Source organism: Lepisma saccharinum, chromosome 14, assembly GCF_977018435.1.
Source record: "Lepisma saccharinum chromosome 14, izLepSacc3.1, whole genome shotgun sequence".
NCBI lineage: Eukaryota > Metazoa > Arthropoda > Insecta > Zygentoma > Lepismatidae > Lepisma > Lepisma saccharinum.
Genome location: NC_139242.1, coordinates 30,977,644 through 30,992,067, shown reverse-complemented (window position 1 = coordinate 30,992,067; position 14,424 = coordinate 30,977,644). Strand labels below are relative to the sequence as shown.

At 42.1% G+C, this 14,424-nt stretch overlaps 1 protein-coding gene across 1 annotated transcript in view; it reads left to right on the top strand.

The window, feature by feature from the left end:
• LOC145998324 (polycystin-1-like protein 1) overlaps positions 1-14,424 on the top strand; it is a 395,827-nt gene that overhangs the window by 275,066 nt on the left and 106,337 nt on the right. The window contains exon 7 of the mRNA XM_083134729.1: positions 1,825-2,231. Coding sequence (XP_082990855.1) covers positions 1,825-2,231 — 407 coding nt within the window. The remainder of the gene's footprint in view (positions 1-1,824; positions 2,232-14,424) is intronic.

The following is a 14,424-nucleotide window of genomic DNA, read 5'->3' as shown; positions in this document are numbered from 1 at the left end:
GCCCGCTCGCCGCAGTTTGGTTCCCGTGCAAAACATCGATGTGATTATCGTGTGACCTTTTTCCCTACACGTGTGTGCATCGGCCTACAGACAAGTTGAGGTTCAACGCTGTGTCCGATGGAAGCCTCAGTTGCACACAGCACAAAAAACATCACCCCAACAGGACTGCCCCATTGTTATACGTGTTAGGCGTGAAGTGTGTATTAGCTCATGCTTTATGCGCTTGTGGCAATGCGCTTTCGTGGGTGGCATTCTACAAAATTGCATTGTATAATCACGCGAGCCTTTATGATATGCTGAGATTGAAACCAGCACGTAGGCGCTTTGTGGACGCTCGAATCAGATCATGGTACACGCGACATAACATGCTACAAATTTTAGTGTGTGTGGGTGGGATAGAGGGAGTTAAATGGAGTCTCTTTCGTCAGTTATTTACCATTCCATGTTCTCTAAAACCAGGTTATTTTTAAATTCATACACTGCCACTGCCACATTTGGCTAATCGCGAAGATGAAAATGAGTGATATGATGGAATTGATGAATACTCGCAAAGAACGCCCAGGTCGTGATTCGAACCCGGGACCCTGGCGTCGTAGCGAGCTGTTCTAACTTCTCCGCGTTACGAGATTGGTTCAAAATGTTCTCGGAAAGTAGCACTGCTTGACTGACACTTGGCATTCTTGTCATGTCAGTGAACCATATTAGTAGGGACATTATCGCGAAATGTGAGAAAAAGATGCAATTTTGAACATTCTGGACGTAACTACACCCCCAATGATGAAATATGCATGAGTTTTATTCGCGAAGTAACGCGAAATGTGTGCTTTTCCACGAAATTGACGCTTTTTCGCGAAATAACCGTGAATTATCATCAAATTAAGTAAATAACACGCAAAAACCGGCAATCGAGGTTGTGCGAGCCAACTGTCGATTTGTAACGAAACGTTTGCCTGAAGTTTCCTACCACCTGCAGCTGCAGGAAGACGCTGCAAATTGGGATTTTCCATGGACATAATCTCAGTTCGAAAACTTCGCTCCCTGTCAAGCTGCATTCCTTTCTTCCCCCGAATGTCTACTCAACTTTCAGTTTCATTGAACTTGCTAGCTGTAGCAGCGATAAGATTAGTCTGTTTCTTTTTTTCCACCGCTGATCTAACATTTTATTTACCGCTCTCCTCAGTTTTTATTTACCATAAATTTGTCTCCCTACATATTAGTGTGACATCACTGAACAACATCGAGTCCAAACAAACTCTTCACGTGACGTTTCCCTGTATTATTTTTGGCTCACCGTGTAGAACTCAGGAAAAATCGCAGAAAGATCTTCACTCAATCGCCAACTGCTATAACGACGCACACTTGCCAGGTAACACTCGTTAAAGCAGTGTTGCCATATGTATTTCAGCTGTAATAACTCTATTCCGGTAACTTTTTGAATAGATCTCGTATGTTAAATGTTAGTAATAAGTTTCTATTCACAGTACATTAGAGACCATATACCCTGCTTACTACAAGTTATCTATAAATAAACTTTGCTTTGCTGATGTTGAAACTTTAGGTAAAAGGGAGGGAATGTTATTGTTAATTTTTTTTCTTTATATATCCACATTGGTTTTGTTTTCTTTTTTCATGTATGTAATGTTTTATATCTTTTTCTCTTCTGGTATTGCTCTTAGTTCTGCTCTTCTGTATTGGAAAGAATGAAATAGAATTCGTGACATTAAATGACACAAGGGGTTTCGTTGAGAAGAACTTACGAGATACTGTTATAAGCTTGGGATCCATTTCACATGTTTCACAGCTGACGAGTGCGTATTGTTGCAGGTTACTGGACGGTCACCAGGTGGCACTCGCATCAAAGCAGGTGAAATTCGAGGCAGCTGTTGGACGAGGTTCTGATGTGACATTCAGTATCGAGTTTGGCGACGGTTCTGCCAAGCGAAGCGAAGGGAAGCTCCACCCGCTGCTGTTGGCTCAGGTGGCCATCTTTTCCCACAAGTACCCGGCGTCTCGACGCTACAATGTCACCCTGCTGGCCAGTAATATCCTTGGAAGCCAGGTGGCACGGATGTGCCTGGAGGTGCAGGAAGAACCGACCGGATTGAGTTTGGACTTCAGCGACCGTTACGCTCCTGTCGGCAGAAGTGTGAAGCTTCGGGCCCATTTGGATTCCGGGACCGATGTCAAATTCGACTGGGACCTGGGGAATGGCTCCAAGATTATCGACAGTGGTGAGTAAAGATCTCCCTTTTCCCAATACAAGTAGATTGATTGCAGTTTGTGTTCAGAAAAGTTTAAATACAGTGGCCTAAAAGTTATGTTCTGTTCTGCGCGACGTTTTCTTCCATAGAGCACGCATGAAACAGATATATTACAATTGCTTGTAGGTAGTGATTGCTGCTACAACCTTTCAATCATTCCCATTGGCTAATAGCTTTTTGGGGTAGTAAATAATATGTGGTGGTTAGGTTAGGCTAGTTGGGTTTGGTTCTCTTAGAAGACGACGACGACGAAAATTGTTGTAGTAACAATACCGACCTTACTTGTCTGTAATGTAATCTCAGACATTATAACATCCCAGTAACATAAATGGGCGTGAATTATTCAGATATCCGCGTAGTAACTTCCTTTAATGGCAACATAAAGCCAACAGAACAATAACTGTTAGCAATTTTTTGAGAAGGACTGCAGCCAGAAACTTCTTGTGATTGAATTTCTACATTCGGCACTGTAATATAAATGCATATTAACCTGGTTTGGAAATAAACACACTGATAGTGAAGGTTCTATTTTCCCGGGAATTATCAACATTTGGCAATCTCTTACTAAGCAGTCTTTTTTTAAAAAGGAGAAGAAATAGCTTTCTAAAAATCCCATTAAAAGGTCAATTCTAGATCCACATACATAGAATGGTGAAAAATGAGTGCGGAAGTAAAGTAATAATCGCAATCAAATTTAGGAAAATATCTTTTACAAATAGCCAGTGTAAAGGCATTGATCAAAGTGCATGTACTTGTACACAGATCAGCCACCCCATTCGAAACACTGGCATTAGAGTGGTGGCGCTAGTGTCGCTCGTTTTAGTTACAGGAGAACTGTAGTTCGTATATTTTCTGATGTTAAATAATCTTGGCGCTAGTATGTCACGTGAAAATCAACTTAAATATAACATATCCCCCTAAAAACATTCGCATTCCCAACTTTGGACCAAACTAAACATTACAAGCTATTCCCGTAAAAGAAAATTACTGAGACTTGCTTCCTCTTTCAAAATCTCCAGAGTTTGGTGGATATTTTTGTTATGTGGATTGTTACACTACACTTTTTTTTTTTTTTTACTACAAGCCGTGAAAAATACCAGATGTTCCTCCAGGTGGCAAACACGCGCCAATTCCACGGTTGCTTTCCCGGATGTGTCCTCAGGAAAATAAATTTTCATTCAAGATCGTTCCTGTCGACGTTGCCACACTGACTGTGAGAGAATTTTCGCTTTCCACTCACTGTTTGCATTTTGCAAAACTTTTTTTTGGGCCTGGATACTTGTCTCCTGACACAACAGATGGCTGCTTGTATGAATTCTCATTTTCTATAACATTTAATTAACTTTGCTGTAATCTCGCGTCTTTACATGTTAAGATTTGTTGTTATTAAGTGTGTCTACAGTTACATTCCACCCTCCCCCCACACACATTATTTCCCAATTTTTCGTTTACGATGCTCTTCATTTTTTAAAAAAAAATCTATTGAAAGTTACATCCGAATAACTAGAACTCTTACCAGAAGCAAGTGTTACCAGGTCGTGGCTACAAATGAAACTTGAACACGAGAATGAACTACAATATTACATTACTGGTCAAAATAACGAAGAAAACTTCAGTGTGCACCCAAAATATGATTTAGGCTGCTGTACTGACTCGGTGAAAAGGTAAACGAGGTTGGCCAAGTCATCGAAATTCATCCGTCGCAAATAGTGCGTACTTTTATCTAGTTACCCTTCTATGAATTTAATTGAAAGTTCCTTGAGGTGGCAAGTATAAGATGAGAAGACTTTTATATTATGCTTCAATCGGTCGTGTTAATTTGTAGAAAATAGTGCCACGTTTGTCGGGAAGAATATGGTTTTCTGATTGGTGCGACTGTCAAGCAGCAGTGCTGGGGCGGAAGGATACATAATATCGAAACTAGACAGTTCGTTTTCAGGTTGGAAGACTGTTGTGGCCAATACTGTAGTTCTTATATCGCAAAACTAATTCGAGATATTTGCCAGTAACCTTTAAAATAGTAACGTACATCCAACGTTGCCAAATAGATGACAACTTTCTCAACTTTTCGACAAATTCCAGCAGAGGCTTCAAATCGGGAAATGTATCGAATACGTTGCGCGTTCCCCCGCAGGGGTGGATGAGAAGTTGCGTGCCCAGTGGTCGTAGCGTTTGCTTTGCATGTACCGCCAGACATTTTAATTACGCGCATAGGGGATCGATTCTCCGTCCTGCGACTATTTTCAGCCAGAGGGTCGCCTCGGAACCGAGCGAAATTGCATGTGTCGGGAATCGATCGAACGAAATTTCGAAAAATTGAGAACGAAGGACGAATTTTAATGATTTCGGCCGGCGGTCGGTATGCGTTCCTACCGTGGCCAGCAGCAAGGGAATGTGGGGGAGTTATGGGATTTGGTGAAGTCAGTAACTTTTTGCTCTAGTCATTGATTAGGAACTCTCGTACACAAAATTGAGAGGGGTCGCTTTAAGCTATAGTCCGGAAAATGTTACCCTTTCCCGCCAAAGTCTCGCGTCAGCAGTAAGCGCGCCAACGAAAGAGCCAATGACACTATGCCTCGTCGGAGGTGTTGAAGCTAATTGGTCGCTCTGCTCACTTGCGCTCTGTGGCGTCAAGTATTGACGGGAAGAGGTCGGTTATGTCATGACACAGAGATCTGTTGCTGACATATCTACAGCATTATTTGTCCAACAGTTGTAGGAATGGAAGGAAATAACCTAGAATTTTCGCATGGAATGTTGCATGTAGGATCATCGACTGACACTGTGCCATTTGTAAAGTGTTAAGAAAAATGTTGAGGCTAATGTGCTCGAGACCTCCCCAAAGTTTTCAAGGAAAAAAGTGTTCGTTCACTCTGTTCTAAAATTGCACCGTCCAGAAAAACTTGAGCATTTCGATTACGACACTGATTCAACATGTTTAAAAGTGGTAGAATTGTGGACTATATTCATACGATACTTAGAACATTCTCGTCTCATCTCGTGTGCGAGGTCTTTCTCGTTCCCGGTCTTGTCTCGAAATACACAGTACAATCAACATATACAACTTACTACCGCACAAGTAGAGTATAGATGTCGTTAAAGTTAACACCTTTGATTAATATTATTTTGTTATCCTAAATATTTGCAACCACATTTCACAGTTGCCTCTAACGGATTATCTTTGTAATTACGATAAACAAAATGTAAGACCTAGTTATAAATAATCATATAGACATCCGCTTAAAGTCCGAAATCGCAATAGTCTCTGAAAAGATCGACAGTAAGTTTCGTTTCATATCAATTTTACACAACGTCTGTCTCAATTTTGAATCTCGATTGTATCATTCCTAAGTATTTTTTTTTATGTCCTTTACTTTCGGTCTTTACCCAATGGGTGCAAATGGCAAAATGGCTGAATCACTCTGTTAACCATACTAAATCCATGTATCATGGTTTATAACAGTGACATGAAATGTTTAAGATGAACGAGGTAAGTTTCACAGCTGCCCTTTCGGCGTTACGTTTCCAACGATAAGTTCGACTTTTCAAGCTGTTCTTTTCCATGGTTCGGGAGAACGGGGAGGGAAAGGGTTACACAAAGGAGAGCCCCACTCTCCTCCGCCCCCGCGTCTGCCAAGCGGAGAATTCCACCCCCCGCCCATTCTCACGGTCAGCGTCACGCGTGCGGTACGGTTACCTGGTCCATTGCGCATGCGCAGAGAGTTCAACATCCTTTCTTTGTGAACGGAGAAAGAGCAAGTCCCTCTCAGTGTTGATAACCGCGGATGCTTCCCACTCGATTATTGATAATTCGCGATTGTGGGGCTCGCCTCGGTATACCGCGATGTAAACGGTCTCGTTCTCGATACAGGAAGTTCAGGGTTCGAACCATGGCCTGGGCATTGGATATTCCTGTGTCAGTGTGTCTACATCAATTGTCTAATCACCATTCATCTTCAGCGTCGCGATTAGCTAAAGGAGAGAGAAAAGCATGTTAAATACCTGGATATAATATCTGTGTACCGCCAAATACCCTTATTCAGTGGCGGTGATAGGCTGCAAGTGGGCTGTTGCATTCCGCTCCCCCCCCCTCCCCCGCACTATCTCCTCAATGGCAATCCTTGCCTATCAAGAGAGTAAACTTTCCTTGCCCCCAGTTTTGGCATCCAATCGCCGGCAGTGGCGCCGATTGGGTTCTAATACTGGGGGGGGGGGCAAGATGCCAAAAGTGGGGGCAACTGCGCCCCTAATGTCCGCCACAGACTGCAAAGAACCAATAGTAAAACATACTCCACCAGTTAGTATCAAAGTAAACACAAACAGCACGATTTTCCTGTCGATGGAGGCACAGTGTGATCCCACTTTAAACTATAGGCCAGTCTCGACTAGCCTCGTGCATAAAGTGTACTTAAAGCAACAATTCAAACAAAGAAACCAACAACACAACTTAATGTATATTTCGGCACACTCAATTTCACGACTGTACAGGGCTTTATCCAGAATTTTCCATTTGGGAGGTGCAAGTTCGTATTTCGGGGGGGGGGGGGGTGAAAATTTTAAATTTGATCCAAAATGATGAGAAATTGGTATTTTCTCCATATTTTTAAATCTCCTTCACATTCTTTACCTGGGTCTCCGCGATAACGCAGTGGTAACGTCATTGCCTTGTCATCAATACCCGGTAGGGGCGCATAGTGCTTCTGGTCCCACTCCAGTCCCGATTATCCTATGTGCATAAAAGTGGGCTTAAAACAAAAACTCAAAACTCACATTCTTTAACGTTGTTTGGGAAATGTACATAATAGCCTATATTGTAGAAAGCACACTGCTTTATTCGATTTGCTTCGTTTTGCCATATGTTCTGTTCATGCTGTCATTTCGTTGAGACGCATGAGGGAACGCATTACTGAGACTGAAACATATACTGTTGAGAATAAAAACTCTGCTAAAATCGGCGAAATATTAATTGGCAACTCGTTAACTTCAGAACTGAAATCCAAGGTTTGAAACTGTTTTTTTTGTTGTTGCATATATCCGTCTAAACAGTAATATATTGTCATGTGTGGTTGGCAACTCTGATTCGCCCTAAAGGCCTTTTGCATACTGTTTTTACCCTTCGAAAGAACACGAAGAAATAACAGATTCAGAGCTCGGGCATGGAGGGGCCAGCGCTTGCTTATATAAACCAACCCCACCCACTATCCTTTGTGTATGTGTGTGTGTCAGTGTTGCCACAACGTGAGAACAAAAATTTCCCTTTTCCGTGCATTTCCCCCAAATTAAAATGCACTCACAAAACTTAATAATAATAGTCATTGTTAGCTAACAATAATAATAATGAATCAACAGTAATATTAGGATTTCGTGAATAAACGTAAATAACAGAAAATGAAGTTTATTGATTCACTGTTCACTTAGCGAATAAATGTAGATATTTGAGAGCTGTGAGAATAATTTACGACAAAATATATTGAATGTAATATGAGAGTCCGATATCTTCAATTTCCCCAGAAATTTTGATATTTTTCATAGAATTGCTCCTTTTCCATTTCAAATAAAATTTTACTTCAATTTCCCTTTAATGAGGGAAATTTCCATGCAATGAGGGAAATTTTCCTTCATGTGGCAACACTGGTTTGTGTGTTCCTTCCCCACCGTAATCCTGGCCGGGCCATCTGCGTTCCTCACGATAGAAACATCATATGCAATTTCAGGCGGGTCTGTCTGACTGATGGTCGAGTTTTGAGTTTGTGTGTGCGCACGGCTTACGTGACGGAAGGACGACGGAATGTACAAAGGGAATTTAAATTTGGTTTCCTTTTGTCGTGGGAGTGGGTGAAGGAAGCTGGAGAGGAGTTGGCAAGTCCGAGAAAGGAGGATTAAAACCGCGGAAGAACACGCGAGACGATAGTGTGGCGGTTGTTTTTTTTTAGCATGCCATAAGTTCGTTTTCTGTTCTGCGGTCAGTGGCTAGATTTAATCTACTTGTTTCAATGTATTCAGCGACGCAGGGATTTTTCTGATGCGTGAGGTAAAAGTTGAACTCGTTGTCAGGGCGTGACTTGTTTCTTGCACTTGAATAAGCCAAGGTCTGCCATATTGGTGGCCAGTGGCGTACCCAGGATTTTCGAAATTGGAGGGGTTACGTATATATTTTTAAGTAGTCGGCCCTTCCTCATTTGGTCACCATTTTCTGCCTTTGACGTTCTTTTTTTTATATATATAGGGAATACTGGGCCAAAGGGGGATTATGACCCCCCACCAACACCCTCCCCTTTTGGCACGCCACTGTTGGTGGCTTTCCAAGAAACTTCGGGACTAAGTCGCAATCCCAAGTTGAAAGTACGGGCCAAATTACGAAATCACACTGTATAGACTTGTGTAATAATATACCGCCTTTTTATCTTCAGAGCAGGCCTTTCTTCTGAAGACGCTACTAATCTATACTGTAGGCAAAGTTATGGGAAGGTACTTTATTTTCTGATGCATTTCTTGTGCATGCTACATCGCTGCAACTGCTGCGTGCGCTATTGCAACCTCCTTTATGTTTGTAATATATACAGAGTGATACAGTGAAAGCGTGCAAAAATGAGAGGAAATATGTGGTGCAGGACTGAACTATTTGAGATAGGTAACCTAGGGTCGGAGAAACCAGCATAATGAAATACGGAGCACCGCCTCACTTCAGCGTGGATGTCCGCAGCCTTTCCTGGTCGCTGGTTTGGATGGGAAGGATCAATTCCCAGGCCTGCGAGATCACTCGATCTGAACCTATCAATTTCTCTTCTTGGGATATCTCAAATCACTTGTATGTGAAAGCACAGCGGACACGGAAACAGAATTACTTGTTAGGATAGTTCGTGTTTGTGATTTGATTCGTAACAATCCAGGAATATTTTAAAGCATACGGCAGAGTGTTGTACACTGCTGTCATGCTTGCATTCCCGTTTGTCGTCGTCATGTTGAACAAGTGTTGTGAAGTACAAAATTGTACGTTGCTAGCAACTGTTTTACGAAGCTATGAAACTACTTTTCAAACGTCAAGCATGTAACTCGTGCGCCTAAATAGTAATTGTCAATAAATGTCACTACTCTTTGTACATCAGCAGTGTCCATACGTGTCACTACGGCCTCCCAGATGGCGCAGTGGTAGCGTCGTCGCATTGTAATGAAGGGGTCCCTGGTTCGATGCCCGGCAGAGGAACATGGCACAGTGGTTCGGATCCCACTTTAAACTGTAGGTCCAGTCCCGATTAGCCTTACTGTGCATAAAGTGGACTTAAACACCAACCAACACAAAACGTGTCACTGATTTACCAGAGCTCGACGTGTTTCAGTCCATATCTCGTTACGTTGGTGACGGTGGCTTCTTCGAACCTAGACCCTCTATTTCAAATTTTTCAGTGGTGCATTCACCTATTTCCTGTTTAAATTTTGCGCAAAACACTACAAACACAGATACATTATCCATAGTTATTTTGTGTTTCAATATTATCCGTAGTAAAGTATATTTGAAGTCAGTTGTTAGAAAAAAAAACTGCCCCCGAGAAAGTTTTGGTGGGAGAAATTTCGCAGCCTGTTTTAATAACTGTTGCTTCTCTGGGGCGGGGATCATTGTAGAGCAGCGTAATTTGACAGTTTCGTGAAAGGGCGTTCCATGATTATGCCGATGCCCCCTCCAACTCACTTGGAAAGTGCGAGAATGAAGCTCTTGATAACACCAGCAAGTGTGACCTCTGTCTCTTCGGTGGGTTCGCTTTCCCACCGCATGGGGTCGCGCGAGTGTACCCAGGTCTCAGATGAGTGGGAAGCGCCAACCGAGGTGTGACAGAATCGACCGGATATCTCCGCCTCGCACCACCAGAGTTTTCGGTCCAGCGGGCAAAAAAAGAAGAAAAACCCTCCCCCTCCCCTTCCTCTACTCAGACCCTCCGTGCACAGCCTTTTCCAATGTTTGGCTTTTCTGTGTCCACGGACACCTTCACAGGTGAACTCGAGCACAAGATATCTCCCAAGCCACAAAAGGAAGAAGGGTTCAGTCGGTCGCATCGCAAAGTGGCCGAAAGTCTGAAGCCGCGATGCGATGCGATTATGGCACTGAAGGTGGATCCTGTTGAACCGTGAAACTTGGGAGCAGTAGGTCGGGACCCACACACGCACAAAAAGGAGCTTTAAGGGGTGATTGGTACGGATGGATGCAAAGAACTACGAAATTTAGCAGGAAAGGTGAAAGGGTTAATTGAACGCTTGTGTATCAGTTCTACAGTCTCATCGTTGTCCGTGAAACGTGTTCCCATCTGTTTTTGCCTGAGCGGTGGTGTTCATCTAGTCCGTCGACTAGATCACCCCTGAAAAAGTGTTTAGTTCATTTTATTTTTTTATTTGTCCATCACAGGACCGAAGTTCCATTTATGCTGAACATATTGAACACAAAGATGATGATAATAATATACACAAATGTTAACTTTAATGTTAGTGTTAATACGTACATAAAATAATGTTAAAAATTATGATAGTGTGAAAACTCCTAACAGACAAATCCGATAAAATATAATGCTTTACAGGTTTTTGTTCCTAACAACATTGAATCAAATAATATGTCCAAATCATGCACTAAGAATAACTCATGAAACGATTCCTGAGCTCTTACTAATGGAGAGTTTTTGTTTATGTTTAACCTTGAGAGTGGCGTGCAGAGAAGTGTTTTGTTCCTCAATGTAAAAGGTGTTACATGGAAGTTTATTCTCTCTAACGGCTCATAACATAGCCAATCTTAATCTTGTCTTACTAATTTACGTAAAAAACATTAAATCATTAAAAACTCTTCTTTCTTTCAAGGTATTGAGACCAAAATGGCTACATAAAGTTACATAATTTCTATTATGTTAATAAATATTGCTGTTAAAACACAACCATTTCACCATTCGCAAGTTAGAAAAAAAGCTTTGTCAACTGTAGCTTGTTTTCTTCATTGTCAATTCAGAGGTAAAGTAGTAGATCAGAATAACCAAAGTAAAAACTGATTTTGATCGAAAACAATGAGCGTAGTAGGAACAGTTTCAGTGCCTAACCAGAAACTAGGTTTCACGAGATAACCTTTTCCCGCGGCGATCTGAAGAAAGAGAGGTCTTGCGCTGCATGGTTTGGGGGGGGGGAGAAACTTAGCATTACGCTTATGGGAGCTTATTTTACTTGTTCTCTTGGGAACGTCAAACTTCCGATGGTGCAGAAAAACACGTGAATGGAAAGAGGACAGGTTGAAGATTTGTTTGTGTTGAAAACGTCAGATTAGACGTAACTTGAAGTTGCTTCTCCATAAGGAATAAATGGGATTCTGTAAATACTGATTCATTACTTTTTGGTATCTCGTAGCTTAATATTCAACATGAAAAGCAGCTTCCATATGGAGAGAAACTCATTCTTTCTTGTTTTGTTTTTTTAGGTAGCATGGTCCATTCTGACGATATTGAAATAAATGCGCACGTAGTGCGAAACACTCACTCTCTCTTTGCCTTGAAACAAATAATAAATTATGTAATTAAGAAAAAAGACTAGTTTTATGTGTGACGTCAAACAACAAATCTTGATGACTAAATTTTCCCATAACTTTTAAAACTCTTTGTTGGGCAAATTATGGAAAAGTTAATAACAAAATAGAATAACTGTGCATTTCAGTACGCTAACTGTATGAGGTGTAAGAAGATAATGAAAAACTCGTCTGGAGGATCGAGAATGTAATATTACAATTGGCTGACAACTTATGAGAGGTGTGGTTGCTTCATAGTTAACGGTATCATCTAGCTGTAAAGATTATTCGCCTGGGACGGGTGTTCCGTGGTGTGCTCCTTCAGCAGCTTATCCGATCATCCTTCATCTTCATACTTAGAATTATCGTAGACAGATAGTGAGGGCGCCAGGAAAAATATAGTGGGAAGGCTGCGAGAATATTTTCTGAAGTTGGCAATCGCATACAATATGCTTCCGAATACCATACAGGAAATACGTAGTCTGAGTTAGAAGAGCATTTATTTATATCCTTATCTACTAGTTATTCTTGTTTATTTAGGGGGCGCCCCTGTTTCGCTGAGGCGCCGCCACTGGAAGGAGAAAGCTACTAGCTTTAATTAGCGTGCATGCCATGTGGCCAGACAAGTCTAGAATCGCACAAATAGAGAGAGGCAGTGTCCGAAAGGGTCTGGTGCGGGGCACATGCAGCTTTCACCAAACGCCAAAACTAAATGCTAAGAGATCACCCACCACCTGTCCCTCCTAACCTAACCACATGCATTATTAGACCTAAGCGGAATTGCAGGTTAGGAATTGTTAGGTTATGAGAGCCAGGTTCAGAGTTCTTATTAGTTGGTGTTTGGTGGAAGCTGGGTGTGCCTCGCACCAGACCCGTCTCCGTACGTGAAGCGAACATCCTTCGCCAATGGTCTCGCAGTTCAGTCTTGCCTTGTACACTCACCTCAATTAATGCTCCGGCAGTTTGCTTCTTAATACAACAGTGGCTGCGATTAGGGCGGGGCAAGGGGGTCAGTTGCCACTCTAGTTTTATCCACTTTTGCCTTCGCACTATGCTCAATCTTATCTACGAAGGAAAATGTACTGTCTTTGCCCCCCAGTTTTTGTACCTTGACCCCCCCCCCCCGGTTTTTGGACCCAATCGCCGCCACTGGCAGAAGATACAATTCAACATACAGGACTTTGCATAAAACACAACTTACTACTAACTTCGTTGACCCTGTATTGGAAGCGAAGATCATTCGAATTTCACTTCGACTGCAGCGCTAAATACGATCAGGTGATAAAATTAAGAACACATTGTTTTTCCTGCGTTACACGTATGTTTAACCATAGAAAGCACACAGGATATTAAAGAGTTCCTGTCTTACATGTCCACATAACAGAAAAACGTCAACCAACACCTGGCTGACTTTCGACTCCGCATGATTTCAAACAAGCGAAGAAGTGTAGTAAACAATTATGCACTGTAGCTTACTGCATGCAGCGGGCTCGATTGCTCGTTGGATTAGTGCTTTCGAAATGCAATAGATGACGTCACTTCCGACAAGACCAGACAACCTTTCATAGGTTTCAAGGGAGTCAAACATTCAGTTCTGCAGCCCTTCGCGGAAACGTACAGTTTTCGTTCTTTTTAATTTGCACTAATCATAGCGTTGCAGCTAACAAAGAGTTAGGAATTGAAGGAATACAACCAACTCGCCCCATTTCATTGGCAGTAGAATCTGCATGCTAAAGCGAACCAGCACGGAAAGCGAGGCCTTGCAGGGAGAAAGGCTTTCTTTCGCCTCAGTGCACCGAAAAGCTCTATTGATTCGCCCCCTCGCAGTGGCTGTGCGGTGGCGCAATCGAAAAAGCCGGGATCCTGGGTTTGGATCCAGTCGCCGACAGCATTGCTTGTGCATTCGCCAACTTCCTTCCTCCCCCCGCAACCACGTTCTTTGCGCCATGCTCCCCCCCCCCCCCCAAGTGGAACTGGGTCGTCTTGTTCCACTGGAAGACTGATAAAAACTCTGTAGACCTTCACATAAAGAACAGGAACTTGATAAATCGAATCTGCGTGACGAAATAAGTAAATGCAAGAAAAAAACATGCGTTTAGATTTGAAGAAAGAATTTCACAAACTAGGAAACTTTTTCCTTTCGTAGTTATGCATTATTTTACCACTCCGTTCATTTTAGTTTATTGAATTTGAGTATAGGCGTCATGCTTTCTTTAGTGTTTCGAATCATGTAGTAAAAAAAAAATCACTGGAAAAAGCAAGGTGGTACTGTTGTACCAAAAAGAGAAACCCTCTAGTGCTGTCGTCGTATTTTCAACCCAAAGGGGGCGGAAGGAGCGTGGGTGACGCAAGCAGGCATGGTCGCCGCCAGAATTTTTTGTCAGGCCAATGTTCAAGTTTGTATGATTGTTGTTCACCCACTGCGCCATAAGATTGTGCGATGTAAACATGCATTATCAAGATAAACTGCATTGATTCGGAAATCTCGCAAACAACGTGTAACTCTACATTTTAACGAAACTACATTCTGTCTTATTTGCACAGACTATTGTATTGCAACAGTCGTTTGCTTCTTCTTCCACTAGGTGACAGCACTACAATGATTATGATTATTAGACAGTAATAAGTATTATAAAC